The sequence below is a fragment of the Elephantulus edwardii genome, unplaced genomic scaffold (assembly GCF_000299155.1).
Source record: "Elephantulus edwardii isolate Elephantulus edwardi_28Jun2011 unplaced genomic scaffold, EleEdw1.0 scaffold00052, whole genome shotgun sequence".
Lineage (NCBI taxonomy): Eukaryota > Metazoa > Chordata > Mammalia > Macroscelidea > Macroscelididae > Elephantulus > Elephantulus edwardii.
Window position 1 is genome coordinate 923,360 of NW_006399802.1, and position 16,442 is coordinate 939,801.

The window sequence follows — 16,442 nt, forward strand, 5'->3', positions numbered from 1 at the left end:
AATATGATCCAGTCAACTGCCTTAGCATAGTTCTTAAAACACAAGCCAGCCAGCCAGCCAATTTACTCTGCTTACTTGTATATGTTTCTGCAGAAATTTTTTTAAAATTTTTTATTATTTTTGTGTGAGTGTACCGTCAAATCAGATCTGACTGGTACAGGAGGAGATTGTCCCTCCTTCCTCGGCAGAGCATCTGGTGGTGGATTTGAACCGTGCGCTTCTGGGATTGTAGTTGCAGCTCCTTACCACTAGGCCACCAGAGCTCCCCTGAGGCCTTTTAAATACAGCTTTTTCCCACTTCTGTCGACATAGTATTATTATCCCAAAGCATCTCTTCATTGCATCATAGCACCCTCCATTCCATATATGTGCCTTAATGTCATAGACATATCAGAATATCATGCTGTATCTACCTTACAGTCATCCATGGAAAACTTGAGTAAAATTACTTTTTTTCTGAATGATAGGTAACCTAATAAGCTAGGGAACAGAGTGAAAACTCTTTTTCTTTTGTAAAGGCCTGCTGTAATCTGAAACTTTGGAGGAGTTTCTAGTTGTTGTTCAGCTACTTCTACTTAGGACAAATACAGCCTTTTGCAGGTTAATACTATAAACCTAACTTCCAGCAAGGCCTTTAAAAATACCCAGGAGTGTTTATTTTTTCCCTTTATCACCTCAGCTTTCTACTCTTCCTCCGCAGAGAATAATCATACTTTGGGCTCTTGCACTGTACTTTTAAAACTGAATTACTGGTGACCGACCACCTTCTAGAAAATCCTGTCACTATCCTAGACTGACTGACCTCTGTCCCTTCCTGTGGAGACAACATTAGGAAGTATGTAAAGTGTGATCTTTAGAGTTAGACGTTGATTTGAATCAAGGCTCTACCATTTACTATAGACTTAAGGTCACTTCATAACTTTCTTTGCTTTAGTTTTTTTACTACTGAATTGAGGTTAGAATTTACCTTCTTGGAGTTCTTGTAAAGTTTAAATGAAACATCTCTGATATGCTTCTCAGAGAGGACAGGCACATCATTAAGACTGTGTTTTTAAGCATCTAGAGAGGGTGACCCCTCTTTTCTAAGATAACTCCGCCTTTTCCTCCTGAAAGTACTAAATAAACACGAGCTTTTTCCTGCCCTACCAAAAAAAAAAAATTAATGTGTTTTTTTAACTTTGTCAGCTGCACAATAGTTTGAGCCTATAGTTTATCTTGCACTCTCTGGTGGTCACATGTCTGTTTAGCTAAATGCTTCAAGGAAACCCACTTTTTAATCCTAAAAAAGAAACATCTTTATCTTTGCCTGAAGCCTCCAGGAAAAGGACAGAGTAGAAAAATCAATGTGGCCCTAGCATGTAAAATCTGCAGTCTTACTAAGATAAATGATGCGAATCAGTTCAGTGTAGAAACTGTAGTAGGTGTTTGTTTTCTGTCATTTCTGCAATCTGTCAACTCTTGGTGATGTCCAGCCCCTTCCCCGTTGGAGGTGTTTTTTGGTTGTTTTAAGTTCTGTACTAGCGCTGATGAAACTCTGGAGTCTGAACAGGTGTCTCTTGTCCTCTCCAGCTCTAATGGTCTATAGGCGCTCACTGTCCAAGCTCACAACTTTATCACAGAAATGCTTTATCATTTTATGTTCAGTTATGCGTTCTGCCTTGTGTTTTGTGAAAGCATTTATTGTCAAACCTTCGGTGGTGTATTTTGTGAAAAAAGTTAAAAGATGATCTATGTGCACAGATATGGTGTCCCCAAAAGGCTTTTTTTCCAGTCAAAAGTCATCCGGAATTGACTCATACCTGACCCTCCAGTTTTTGGAGGCTATAAATAACACGGGAGGAGATTGCTCATCTTTCTGCTTTAGAGTAGCTGGTGGATTTGCACTGCTTACATTTGGGTTAGCACAGCTTCTTAACCACCAGGCCACCAGAGTTCAAAAGTCAAAAGATATTTTTCACTTTTCTTTTTCTCCCAAAGCGCTTGCATGTGTGCAACGCCACCCCCCCCCCCAACATTAGTGACCCCTGAGGTGTTGGTAGACTGAGATAAAATGTGAAAAACTAAGACTAGAATCGCTGAGCTCAAGAATTTCTTGTACAGTGAGACCAAAAGAAATTGGTGACATGAAAGTAAATTTATGCTTTGTCTCTCATTTGTAATGCCTTTTCCCCCTCCCTTCACAGATGCCAATTCTCGGAAACAGGAGGCAGAATGGAAAGAGAAGGCAATCAAGGAGCTAGAAGAGTGGTATGCAAGACAGGACGAGCAGTTACAGAAAACAAAAGCAAACAACAGGTCAGTCCACAGGGTTTCAGGATTGAGTCAGATTCATTTTCCAACATCCATTCTGGGTTTTAGCTGCTTAAAACTTTTAGTGTGGAATGTCTTCATTTTGAGAAAACATGGAAAATAAGGGTTGTAAGTCTCTTTTGGTCTAGTGAGCATCATTCAGCCTGTCCTTCAGCTGTAGTGAGTTTAGCTCATAAATTAAGACCCAGGTTAATGTGCACCATCTATAATGATACGCAGCTAAAGGAAAATGTCTTTGTGGATTAAATCCATGCGTAAAAATAAAACCCTGAAATGAGAGGTCACTTTCCTGGATATACCATGATCCCTTTTCTTTCCAACTGATTATAGGCTTGGCCAGATTGTATATTCTAAATATAGCCTTACTTTCTGAAAGCTGCCTCATAAAGGGGTCCATTGGCTGGGAAATGTGTTTATAATTAGGTAGCAAGGATGTTCCAACACAGTGATTTCAGAAGTTAGATTTCTCTGAGTGCTTATTAGCATCTAAGAATATCTTGGATCACCTTTTTTTCCCCTCCTCCTTTTTCTTGTTGTGTGTCGTCGAATCAGATCCGACTGGCCCTGGAGGAGACTACCCATCCTTCTCCAGTGGAGCACCTTGGCAGATTCGAACTGTGCACTTTCAGGAGGAATACCTTTTAAAAATACGTTAAAATACTTCACTTGCTGTGAAGTAAAAGTTGTGGGGAGTAAACACATTACTGACAACCAGTAGTGTCTAACTGCTTCCCACTTAGGTCCATCTTGCAGGTAGCGTAGAGAAAGAGGCAGAGGCAGCGCTGCTTATCCCTTTGGAGGCAGGTTGCCCTTCTTCCTTTTGCTGGCCTCAGCCTACCTTTCACTTCCTGGTGACTCATGTTTACTTCATTGTAAAAGCAGGCTTGACTCAGTCTGGAAATAGTTTTAATTCTTCCTGTAAAGAGCCTTATGTTCTTATACCCCATTGAGGAAAGAAGAGACTGAGCTGGGTGCTCTGGTCTCTGGTAACGCTATTAAAAGATGATATGCCCAGGAGGAGGGAGCTGTTCTAGCCAAGCTGTTCCATGATGAAGCAGGTATAGTTGCTGTCAGTCAGAGTTGACTCAATGTCCCCTAACAATGACGGAGCAGATTTACTTCTATATCTAAATCTTCAGCCGTTTTCCCTCCTTTGGTCATTCTTAGTTCTGCCTGCTGCCCGTCAGATGCTAGGCTTGAGCAGCTGCTGGCCATCTCCCTGAGGAGTGGTGTGCTCTCCAGGATTGTCAGTCTTGTTCCATTAGAAGTTAAATGTGGCAAGTATGGTGGGAACTGCTCTCTAGTTCATCAGCTACACGGGCCTTGTGTTGGGTGTGTCTGGTTGGTGTGAATGCTGACAGGTTCAGGCTCTCTTACCCGCTCTGTTCATGCAGAATATCATTCCTTCAGATGCAAGTTCCAGTCTAAAGAACAATGAGTGGGTAATTTTCACAAGCACCTTACAAGGTCCAGTGGTGTTGGCCCAGTTAGTGTTTTCCACAGATGAACCTGCTCTAAAATCCTTGTAAATGGACATAACAAATTTTCAGGCCTAAATAAAAAATGGCCATAATGGAAAAGGTTAACTTTTGCAGAAAATTTCTCAAGCCAGTTTTGCCAAGTTACATTCCATCTATGAAGAAAGGGATTTATCTGTATACAGATCAGTTGTCTTGGAGAGAGTAATAAGCCCAGATTATAGGAGCTCAGCCCCTCTAGGTTTATGGCATTGTTAACTTTTTTTAGAAAAGCCATGGAGCACTGTGGTTAAGTGTTCAGCTACCACCCAGAAGATGGGCCTTCAGACCTCATTTGCTTCTCTGTGGGAGAAAATTATGGTGGTCTGTTTCCAGTAAAGATTTACAGTCTTGAAAACCTTCTGGGCAGTTCTGCCCTGTCCTGTAGGGTTGGTGTGAGTTGGAAGCCACTCATTGATAGTGGGTTTGAGATACTGTCTTTACCTGGCTTATATTAATAATGTTGATAGTATTAGTTTAGTTGGTCTCAAATATGGGCTTCTTTGAATTCCAGAGATGAGAATAGACTTTCCAGCCATACACTGAGAAAATAGAGCTGAGATGGAACCAGGTGGCTAGTCTTGCAGTAACCTTGATTTATAGGACTGTTCCTGAGTCCATAAAGCACATGAACTAATGTCACCAGAGTCCCAGGGCAGAAGGGGTAGTTTATACTTCGAGTAATTCTTCAGTTGTGGAGTGGGAATGAACTAATTTAGAATCACTTTAGAGGGCTTCTTCCAATGGCACTTGCCTTCCCTTGGAGATTTTTATATTGTTGGCTGTTGCCCATCCATTTTGACTCTAAGCTGTTTTATAGAACTTAAAGGAATAGGTCCCACTTATTTATAAAAAGTGACTTTTTCTCATGTCTGTCTACATGTAGGCAGTGAATGATGATTTTAGAAAAGAAACTGAGGTGCCTGTGTTAATCAAGTGTCCTTTTCACTTGATGATTTATGTAGCTCTTGAACTTTTCAAGGAACAAAATACAAAAGCAAAAGAGCAGGGGAAATTGCTGGGTCAACCACAGACTACATCTCTCTCTCTTCCTCATTTGAGGCCTAAATAATGCCTGAACAAGAGCCATGAATTATTGACAACCTGTGGAAAAGAGCTCTTCTCTCATAGGAGTCAGCTGTCATAGGATCAGTGACTCTTCAGTCGTTGGATACATTTATGAACCAAGAATAACTCGGGACACATTCCTTTCCAAACCGTTAACAAAAGCATTTTCCCTGTATTACAGGCAGTTTTTGGGCTGAGCCTTTCTAGCTGTTTCCAAGCTTGGAAAGGTTTGGCGAATCCTTGATTCTCTGGGATGGTAGATAGTTTTCCATGCCCTCTGTGGGTTATTTATGGAAAGTCAGCATTGCTCTTAGGCCTTCTGAGCTTGCTGTGTGGTTAGGACTGAAGGCATCTCTCCTCCTCCTTCCCATCGCACAAGCCTTCCTGCCCTGACTGAAGATTGCTGCTTTGGAACCCGTCTGTCTGCTGGTGAAGAACAAGCAGGTGGAGGGTGGCCTGTTTAATGTGTATAATTTTCTCTTTGTTTGAGGCTTGTAACCTTGACAGGCTGTGCTAGTCACTGACAGGCTCTTTAGTCTTGAGGCTAGCTGCAAAGGAGCTAAAGCCTGACACTCAGGCTTTTGTCATCTTCCTGATGCCTTAACAGGAGTCACTAAACCTTGATTCTCTTCCAGTAGGAACAAGCTCAAGTTGAAATCAATTAGCTCTAGCCTTTTTTGTAAATTGAAAGGATTACGGCTTTACACGCTGGCCTGCGTTTTCTTTCCCTCCCTCTCACTCTGCCCACAAACAAGTCTCTGTTTTCCTATTGAGTCACTTGAGTTACAATCAGACTGCTCTTTGTGCTTTCTCTACATTTCCACAAACACCTTCTATATTTAAACCAGATGAAAAAGAAGGAAGTTATGTGTACGCTTGAAAATAAGCAAAATTACGAGAGCCTTCCTTAAAATAAATATGGGTGCTTGAAGTAAGAAGCAGGCATGATTATTCTTTTTTTTTTTTTTTTAAATATATATTCTTAAAGAAAATGTCCTTTCCATTCCCCTGTCCCAACCTACCTGGCAAAAGATAAAGATAGACTCTGTGAGGGAAGCTCTGGGCCCAGCCACAGTGGACAAAAGTGGACTGACTAGACCCTTGTATGTTACCAGAACAACAGAGTCTTGAGTCATAGCCAGACCACCCCCTACAGTGCAAATTCCTCCACCCGCTGAAGGATGTCCTTTCCTCTTCATCCCAGAGTCCTGCCATTTTGATCCCCTTTCTGATCTGATAGTGAAGAATTAAGAATGCAGTTCTGCCCTTTGGGGCCAGACTTTGTCAAAGCCAGTCAGGTCTGGCATGGAAATAGCCAGAAACTGCACCATCCTCACGATCAGTCAGTCGTATTCAGGTGCACACATGTCAGATCAGTGCCAGGCTTGAAGTTCCTTCTGCTGCTACTTGTCTCTAGCTGCTCTTTTTCTAGAAGGCATTTTTAAATGACTACATGCATTCCTGGGAAACTGAAAAAGCAGTGTTTGGGTAGTCCAGAGGGAAACAGACAAGCATATCCAGCCTGTGACAGCATTCACATCCATTGAGCTTCACTGAGGCCAGCAGGAAGGTGTCTTGGCTTCTTGGGCACACACTGCTTGGAAAGAAGCCTTCACATGTAGGAAAAAGAGCCCTGGGCATGGAGCCAGGCAGCTCTGGTGTCAACCGTTGAGTGGCTGAGTGACTCCATACTTCTTTTCAGAATAAAATGCATATGAAAGGGCTTAGCTCCCAATTGGTGCTTAATAAATGCTCACAGTTTCAGCCAACTGTAGAAGGGATGGAAGGCACCTTATGCACTCTGGAGAATCCCATGCAGATGGCCAACCAGGATCCTGGGCCTGGTGTGCTTCTCTACTGGGGTTAGCATGGAGCCTTGGGATCACTCCTCTGTTGTGGGTTTTAGATATTTCTGCTTCTCAATGTTCTCTCTTTTTTCCTGCCTGCTTGCCTGCCTTTTGGACCTCTTGCTGTCTAGGGTGGCAGATGAAGCTTTCTACAAACAACCCTTCGCTGACGTGATTGGTTATGTGTATGTTGCAAAACTAATTCCTTTTCTTGTTTTGAGTCTTTCTACTTTTTTATTTAGATTTAATGCTCCTTTTATGTCACAAGTTGCTTTGCTTTTTAAATTATTTCAAACTGGAACTTTGGGGTTGCTGAGAGTTGTTGAGCTGGGGACATGAGCCATTGAGAGTTAACAGGTCTCACAGAATTAGGACTTCTTGCACCTTTAACCATTTTTCATACTCGGGGAGGGAAGAAAGCTAACTGCATTTCAAACTGTGAGCCTTTTGACCTGCTCTGGGAAGGGCTTGGCATTTGGGTGGACTCTTGCTGTGGCTGCCACCACTGATGCCACTGTCCTATGCCTCCCTTGCCCCTGGGTACAGAGAACATTTTCCATACCTGGGAAGAGGTGCAGACCCCAGGAGGCCCAGAGCAGTAGGCAGCAGCACTTCTATTTCCAGAGTCAGTGCTTTCAGGGCAGCCTTTTCTATAATTGCTTCCTTAAAAAATAAATAAACGGGGTTGTTTGCGTCCCTTGGGGCAGAAGAGTACTGAGCAGAAGAGGGCATCTCCCCTGGGTACCAATATTGGTTTTCTGTAGCTAATATATGGGAAATTGTGTGACCACCAGTTTCAGATGCCCTGCTCACTCCAGCAAAAGGAGACCATCAGCTTTGAAGTCAAGATAGTCAAAGCTGACAGATAGCTATTTTGGCTTCACCCCAAGAAAACTGCATGTTAATTGTTTTAAGCGGGGGGAGGAATTTAAAATAAGGAATCTTGAAGGCTTGAAAAGCTCAAAAATTAGGTCTACCTTTACATGAGGTGAATGAGGATGGGATGTAGCAGAAGGAACCCGTGAGGAGGACAGGTAATAGACTGAGGTCTGTGAAGCCTCTTAGGACCTATGACCCTGTGGTCATCCTGTTAGAAGACAGAGCTGGGTTTTCTGGGTCCCCAGGGTGAATTTGTAATGAGACTTGTGAAATGCTGGACTTACAGGTGGTGTTTGATTGATTTTGCACATTCTCTCTGGAGTAGAAATGGAGACTGGAAAGGTCGAGTCTGGGTTTGCTGGGCAGCAGGGTGGCCCAGCAAAACCAGCTGCACGTTCCCAAGCATAGTTGGAGTGGCAAGGGCATGTCTAGCTTACTGACCATCTGCATTGAGCTCATTCTCATTTTCTATTATCTGACCTAAAGTTTCTCTCCTTGTTTCTTTTCTTCTCTTCACCCTTAAGCACAAACATAAACCATCCTTGCTACAGCCTAGAACAGTTAAGTAAACCTTTCTCACTGCCCCTAACTGTGTGTGCCATGAAATCGCAGTGTTGTAGTGGCTCTGGGCTTCAGCGGTGTTTGCCACGGCCATCCCTGTGATAGTGCCACCCCTCCCTACCCACAGACCAGTCATCTCCATTGCTTTTGCTTTGCCCGTGATGCTTGTTGGAGTAGATGAATATTGTGTCTTCCCTCTTACCACTGTCCTTCTGGGACTGTAGCTCCCACCAGTCTGCTTCTAACTGGGGGTGGAATGACACTGATGTAAAGAATGTTGGTGCAGCATCCTGCCAAAAAGCCGCTACATTGGCGCTCCTGCCAGAGTGTGCCCCGAGGGGCCCAAGGCACCTGGCTGGAGGGAGAGTGGCAGACTTTCGGCTGAAGTGAAGAATGTCTGACAAACCCTCTTCCAGAATGGCTTTAGTCTCTAATGCCTGCTAGCATGGGAGCTTTGTCTTGAATCCCTTTTGATCTGCCCTGTTTCTCTCCAGCCTTAGAAATTAAACACAGTCCATTTTGCAGTTACTTGTGGGCTCAAGTCTCTAAATTTACTTAAAACTCAGTACAGCCTAGCATGAACTACCATTCAAGTTCTTGACCAGTCTGCAGCTTTGTTAGTGCATAGCTGGCTAAAGACTTGGTTTTTAACACACAGTATGGGCAGAGAGAGAGAGAGCACACACGCCCTGAACCAAACACCTGTATTCCAACATTTTACACAGCAGCCTGGGTACATCTGTGCCCAGAAGAACTGGCCAAGTCTGTGCTGGGGTCTCAGCTGGGCCAGGGGCTGTTACTCTTTGGAAAATCAGAATGCTATCAAGTCAGGCATGAAGAGGCAGTCACTTTTATAACAAGGCAGCCAGGTAATTCACCGCAGTTTCACATTAAACCAACAGATTCTGTTGTTGCTTCCAGGGCAGCAGAAGAAGCCTTTGTAAACGACATTGACGAGTCTTCCCCAGGCACTGAGTGGGAACGGGTGGTCCGGCTGTGTGACTTTAACCCCAAGTCCAGCAAGCAGGCCAAAGACGTCTCCCGCATGCGTTCAGTCCTCATCTCCCTCAAGCAGGTCCCCTTGGTGCACTGAAGAGCCGTCCTGTGGAAACACTACATCTGCAATATCTTAATCCTACTCAGTGAAGCTGTTCACAGTAATTGGATTAATTATGTTGAGTTTTTTTGGACCAAACCTTTTGTCTTTAGAGTTGATCATTGTTTGTGATTGCATGTTTCCTTCAACTTTGTTTTCCTCCTTCAACTGTTCTCCCTGGCATTCAGAGAGGAGGGAGGAAGAGGAAGAAGGGAGGGACACCTCCCAGCAGTAGCCTCACCCGTGCTTTTGTGCATTATTCTGAGAATAAATTTCTGTTCAAACAATAAACATGAAGCTTCTTTATTGACCTTAAGGCGTTCTGTGATATGGAGGGAGATTTGAAGGACCTTCCTTTGTCATGTCTAGAACTGTGGAGGCATAGCCATTGTGCTCTCACCTCTTCCTTGAATAGTTCCAAGTTTCTATTTTCTTTGGTAGAATTCTGTGAAAGTTTTCATTTGAAAAGGAGGTCCCATAGCTAGAAATAGAAATGCCCTTTAATGGAGCTGTGAATTCACTAATCTAGCCTTTTCTCCCCACCTACACTCTTATCTCTTAGTATAGGGTAACACACTTCATTAGGGGTCTCAGAGATATGCTGGCTGTAATAGGACCATTACTTTGTTGAATTCAGCCAGTAGACCTATGTCAGGATTACTCTTGATTCCTTTAGCCGTGGACATCTCTGCTATCTCTCTTAATACTTCTTTTGTAAAATCTCTTCCTTGGATATGTGCAGTCCAGTACAGTAGCCACTTGCACATAAGACTTAAATTTTAAGAAACACTTTGAGTCCTAGTTACATTACACGTGATTAGGTGTATATACATTTGCATCATCACAAAAGTCCTGTTGAATTGCTCCAACCAGCATAGTTGGTGTGTCCACTGGACTACTCCATTCAGGCAGCAAACACACTTGGAACACATCATAAGGAGTAGTTTGTGCAATAATACATTATTTTGATCTGTTTTTATTGTGTGCTATAAAGTCCATTCCAAGTTAGCAATCCCATATTAAAAAGCAGAACTGCCCATAGGGTTTCCTATAGGGGGATGTCTTGATTGCCAGGTCTTTTCTCCCCCAAAGAGTGGCTGGTGGATTCAAATCATTTAACCTTTTTGGTTAACAGCTAAGTGCTTAACTGTTGTGCCACCATCAGGGTTACCTACACAGCTACCTATAGTTATGTTGTTTTCAAGTTTGGAAATTGATTTAAACTCCTCTAATACACCATTCTTGGGTATTGCATTGCCAAGAAGGAAAATTCACCATCTCTCTGTGTTAATCATATTTGGGTAAGAGGGACTGTTACTCCTCTTTCCTCCTTTGGGCCTTTCTTAATGGTCCTCCTTTCTAGCATCTCTGCCCATTCCTCCCCTTTATCTGAACAATACACTCACTTGTTCATAGACACTTATTCATAGAACATTTGTTACTTCTTGGTCTTGCTAATGGCATTGTAACTTCCTACCAGCTACCTGTCAAAATCCAGAATTTACTCATAGGTCACTTCCACAATTCCCTCCTTTACTCCTTTCAAACTCCCTACACTTGTGTCATCTTGTGGTTGATAGCATCTGGGAATATCTTAACTTCCCAAAAGGGGCTCCCTGAGGATGGATGTGGCAGTTTTAACTCTATTGTGTGCTATGTTAACGTTTATAAAGCAAAGTGGTTTTCCATTGACTTATTCAGATTCATGACTTTGCAGACCCTATATTGTAGCAGCACTTTCCCCCAGTAACTCCCTGCGTTTCTCATTTCTGTTCATCTTTATCCAATCCTTCTCAGCTTTCTCCCTTGACAGATACAGCCCTTCTGACCTTCTGTGACTATTCTAAGGAGAACCTCATTGACGTTAGTGTTTACCTTAAACAGTGTCTTTGTTTGGCTGAAAGTTAAGCCATATGGTTTAGTCTAGTCCAGGGCCACAGGGCTACTGAGGGCTGTAGTCTCTGGGGTTCCAGCAGACCAGCATGCCTGGCCACTTTGGTGATTTTTCTACATTTTTCTCCTCTGTCCGGAACCTTTCATGATCCTTTTCAGTGGTTAGCAGTTTTGGTCTCAGAATAGTGATAAACAAGTGGTCCATTAATCCTTTGAACTTTATGCATATTTCTAAGGGAGTGTGTGTGAAAAGATTACAAACCATACATACTATTTCTTGATTAGTAATACACATTTTGTTTTATAACATTATAATTGATTAATACAATGAATTACAATGTCTGATCAACCTCTTAAGTATGCATACTTATAGCTTATAAAAATACGCATATTGAACTATCGTCTGGCAAACTTCTGTATGGTATTGAGTATAATCCCTTTCACCTGGATATCGCAGTTTAAAAACAATAAAGGTACTGGCAGTCTCCAGGCTAAGAAGTGACAAAACAGTGTAAAAGTGATGCTGTGTGACTTCTAAAGCTAGGATGTAAACAGCAATGTAGCTTATGTCTTAATATTCTGGCACATAATTGCTGGTAGTACTGAGCCACGATGTAGAAAGCTCTAGTGCCTTCAAGACATGATGCTGTGAGGAAGCGCAGCCTGGTCCACTTAGAGACTAAATGGAGAGGCCTGGTCACACCCTGATGTCATACTTTGTGCTCTGTCTGGTCCAGCCATATCTGACCCAAATTCCTGAGACACGCTGAGCCAGAACTGCCGGTGGGTCCTTTCACAAATCCCTGATCACCCAGGGATCTCTAAATTTTCAGGAAGTCAAATAGTAATCATAATTTCAGATTTTCTCTCACACATGTATTCACATGAAATGTCCTAAAAAGGAGTCCGTGGACTCAGGGACTATGTGGTTGGCGCAACATTTTAGCTTCAAACCCTTGGGACTACTGTGCTATATATGGCAAATTTAAGTTTTAATCAATTTTATTTCATTTATTATTAAAATTTTGTTAAGATAATGCCATTAGACGCCTTTAAGAAATTATTTAAATAACCTTCAAAATGTAAGCAAGGAACAATGTAAATAACTTCTGGGAAGGGAAATGCTTTTAGATAGTTAAGTGTAAAATGAAATACAAATGTTAGAATTTCCACATAGAAATATATTTATTTTCTTCTTTAGAATTTGGCTCAGAACAATCATATATTTACATTAAGATTTTCATTTCATGTGATTATTTACCTATATGTAATAATTTATTTCCTAATATATTAACCTTTCCATGAACTTAATAAAAATGAAGATTTGGTTTTTAATTCAGTAGGATCCTTTCAATATTTGGTATGAAACTTGGTAGGGATGTTCGTGTTTAGTATACATAGCATTTATAGATTTCTATAAGGAATGGTTGATGCCCTTTCATCGTATACCATCTCATCCCAGACACTGAGAGCTGTTAGCTTCTTCTGTAGAAGTCCCATGGAATGCTTCAACAATAACCAGGACCTGGAGACAAGGAACCTTATAAGGTGGGGAGAGTTGTACCAGCCAACCTGGTATTTTTGACCTCTCAGGTTCCAATGTGAGCTTGAGTCCTTCCGTTTATTTTATATATTAACACTGAACTAATATGATGTAAAAACTCTTGGGTTTTTCTAAGAGAAAAAGATCTGAAAAACATAATCAGCTTTTGCTTTTGAAGGTCATCTCAAAATATCCATAACAATGTGTCACATTTCTAGACCCAATACTGTATTGACAAAAGTTCCCATAATAGATAGGAATAGGTGATTGTGTTCCAAGCTGAGAATGATATCGAGGCTACATCAGGTTGTTTCTAGTCAGGTAATTTATTCTTTTTTTTTTTAGGTAATTTATTCTTATTAAAGCTTTTGGTAGCCTGGAATAAATTAGAGTACCTCTACATTTTCAAAGTGTTTATGAAAGTGGGTGCGAGGGTGATTTAGCATAAAAAGCACATGAATCTTGGATTCAAATCCTATTTTTAAGTGGCTCAACGTGTAAGGAGTTGTGCTGCCAACCCAAAAGCAAGTGGTTCAGGAAAAAAGATAGGCAGTCTCTTCCCCTGGAATTTACAGCCTCTGAAAAATCCACTGGAGAAGCAGCTTTGAAGGGGTCCCAACTTTAGGGCAATAAGTGAGTTGAAGAAGGGCTTCCAAGGCTGTGTATCTTTATGGATGCAGACTGCCTCCTCTGTATCCTCCAGAATGGTTCGTGAATTCGGACCACTAACCTTTCAGTTGCAGACGAATGCTTAACTACTATGCCATCAAGACACCTTTATAAAAACAACACTACGCTTTGATAAATATTGTCTCTAAAATCAGAATTAAAATACCTACCAAGTGGGTTGTGACATTGGATAATATATACAAAAAAACACCTAGTTTAGAAGTTGGCACATAGTAGGCGCTTAATAGTTGCTATTACTATTTCAGGTTGCAGTTGGTAACAATCTCTTTGGGCCTTTTGTGGTGTTTTTTTTTTTTTTGGGCCTTTTGTGTTTTAACACCAATGAAAGCACATTTTTTTTTAAGCTAGAATTAAGGTTCAGAGCTCTGGATCCTATTAATATAAACACTGTGCTAATGGCCTATCATCTTTTCAACGTAAAATGAAAACCTGTTGGAGCAAGAGATGTCTGTAGCTAGGGAAATGGCATCTTTATTCTGGTTCCTGGTCTACAGTCTATAAATTCTGCCAGAATAATAACATCATTCTACAAATAACACCTAGGGTTGTGATGGCTACATCCAATGTCTTAATTGTGCTGTTGGCTTCCTGTGTATATACATATGCCAAAGCTGCTTTTATCTCTGTACATTTTAAATATGGCTCTTAAGAAAGCTGTATGGTTGGTTGGTGTTTTTAAAAATTACCTGAGTCTTTCTTGGTAAGAAAGACTGTTTCCTAACTAGATTTCTTTCTCTGACCTGGATCTGGAGTTAGAAGAGTGATTAATCCATACTCCAAGGCCACATTCCCAACCCAAGCAAGGCCTGTAGGTCTACATGATCTAGTAAGCATATACATAGTAGCTCCTTTTGGCACAGAGTTGTGACTGGTACTTAAAGAGTTTGAACTGAAATGACCTGTTAAGAGAAAAGGACAACATTTACACAATAGGAGTTGGACAAGTGACTTTGGAAGAAGAAACAAAAACCTGAAATGCTGGTTTCTCTGCCAGAGTCTCTTGGGTTTTTGTTTTGTTTTTTCAAATGCTCATCAAAAAGATAAGACTTTGATTTCAGTCTGTAGCTCTGGAGGTTATGTCGGCCATATCCACCCCTGGGACACCTTAGTAGATCCTGCGAGTTGTGTAGTCCAGGACCATGCTGGCAGCTCCAAGCAGGGCAGGGTCCACCAAATCCGAAACTACCACATCCACATCCTGAACTGAAGGCAAAGCTTGCTGGCGGATGACGTCTTTGACAATGTGGATGTAGTGATTGGCTAGGACTCCAGAGAGGATCACAAGGGAGGGATTCATGGTGTGTAGGATGTTCACAACTCCAAGACCCAAAGCCGTTCCAGCTACAGGAAAATAGAAAATAAACTTAGACGAGAGACCGCATCAAAGAGGAGGGTGGAAAGCAGCCAGCAGTGGATAACCATGTTCACCGTGGGCAATGTGGATGCTACTGGGTCCTGTCGAATCAACAACTCAAGTGACCCTGTGAACAAAAGCTTGAAGCCTTGTCCTCTCCTGCATCCTCCTTACACTCTGCACTGTGTGCAAGCCCAGTGCTGCAGTCACTTTGTCAATCCATCTCAGTGAGAATCTTTCTCTTTCACTGACTCTTTCCAAGCCTGCCTTTTTTCCACAGATTGGAGCCCCGATGACATACCCAAAGTGTGTGTGAGTTGAAGTTTTACCATCCTTGCTTCTAAGGAACACCCTGGGCGCACTTCTCCAACAACAGTAGGTAACAGGAAGTAGTGTTAAATGCTTAATATGTGAAGATTATACTCTACTACATGATCTCAGCTATTTAAAAAAATATACAAGAAGGTAATGTTAATAGTGGATGTTCTTGAACAGTAAGGCACTAAATTTCCTAAAGAATTATAAAAAGTGCTCTCTTCATAGCTGTTAAAAACCAAAACCTGTTTAGAACTGCAGTGCTATCAAATACCTTGAATAGAATTCCTCTTTTCTATCTCAGTAAATAAGAAAAATGCCTCTGACCAGACATTCCAGAGCACTGGTCCTCCTTTATCAGTGGGCAGGGGCCCCCTACAGCAGAGCTGTCCAGAGCCCCACACTCACCTGTCCGTAGGATGCTCTGGGCCTTCACGTTGCCGAGTTTTGCAGCTTGGATGAGGTGGAGTGCACCCACGGCTTCATCTTTCGGCACTGACATTCCTTCCATCAAGAGCAGGTCTTCTATTCGCACAGAGGTGAGAAGGGCAAGTAGTTAATGAGCTGTGGCCGGCTAGTGGGGAGGTCAGCCTTACCTCTGTGAGCAGCAAGCACCCAAGTATAAAGAGTCTCCACATTTGCAAAGCTTTTTACCATTCACACACATCTGTATAAATTGCTATACAGGCTTTTACTGCCCTCTTACTACATAATCCAGACCCTCAGTAACTCAGAGGTCCTCCACTCAGACCACAGCCTTCTCACCTTCTGGCTCGTTTCCTTTCACTTCCAATATTAGAGTCCTTGAACTGTCACTACACTACTTGCTAGCCCCCCACATTCTAATCAGGGTGATGCAGTAGCTGTGGAACATCATAGAATCCCAGTTCAGTTCCAAGCTCTGCCACTATTAGCTGCATAACTCTGTCCTTGTCACTTAATCTCTACACATTTTACTATAAGATTGGAACAATAATACCCTTGCACGCTGATTATAAAGATTAAAATAATGGACAGAAAATATTTAGTCAAGTGCTGGCCAGAATAATGCAGAATACACCATAGATATTTCTGTTGCTAGCTACAGTCCTTACATTTCTGTCACTCTTACCGGCCAGTCACGGACCCAGAACAATCCATCATCCTAATCTCCTGTTATACTAGGGCTCAGTTGGAATAAAAAAACCTCAACCACACAACATGCTGCAGAGACTAAACCCCAACTGGAAGTCTCCGAAAGTCCCTGGGCCTGTGGAGCTGCACCACCTGCTAGTTCTCCCTCACTGCTTTTCTAGACTCACCACTTCCTTGGACCTACACCTCCCTCTGTCACTACCATCAATAGATTGCTGCATTTCTATCCTCAGGG

At 42.1% G+C, this 16,442-nt stretch overlaps 2 protein-coding genes across 9 annotated transcripts in view; one reads left to right on the forward strand and one right to left on the reverse strand.

Annotated features, from left to right (window-relative positions):
- The window catches only part of CLTA (clathrin, light chain A), a 23,257-nt gene extending 13,694 nt beyond the window's left edge, over nucleotides 1-9,563 (forward strand). For 2 of the 6 annotated variants that reach the window (XM_006886839.1, XM_006886841.1), the window contains 2 exons: nucleotides 2,184-2,295; nucleotides 9,104-9,563. In XM_006886839.1, coding sequence (XP_006886901.1) covers nucleotides 2,184-2,295; nucleotides 9,104-9,275 — 284 coding nt within the window. In that variant the 3' untranslated portion in view covers nucleotides 9,276-9,563. Of the gene's footprint in view, nucleotides 1-2,183; nucleotides 2,296-6,873; nucleotides 6,928-8,145; nucleotides 8,182-9,103 lie in introns of all 6 variants that reach the window. The other 4 variants (XM_006886836.1, XM_006886837.1, XM_006886838.1 and 1 more) reach the window with 4 other exon arrangements.
- Nucleotides 9,564-14,237: 4,674 nt separating this feature from the next.
- GNE (glucosamine (UDP-N-acetyl)-2-epimerase/N-acetylmannosamine kinase) overlaps nucleotides 14,238-16,442 on the reverse strand; it is a 34,585-nt gene continuing 32,380 nt past the window's right edge. For all 3 annotated transcript variants that reach the window (XM_006886843.1, XM_006886842.1, XM_006886844.1), the window contains 2 exons: nucleotides 15,482-15,598; nucleotides 14,238-14,745 (listed from right to left, as the gene is read on the reverse strand). In XM_006886843.1, coding sequence (XP_006886905.1) covers nucleotides 14,510-14,745; nucleotides 15,482-15,598 — 353 coding nt within the window. In that variant the 3' untranslated portion in view covers nucleotides 14,238-14,509. The remainder of the gene's footprint in view (nucleotides 14,746-15,481; nucleotides 15,599-16,442) is intronic.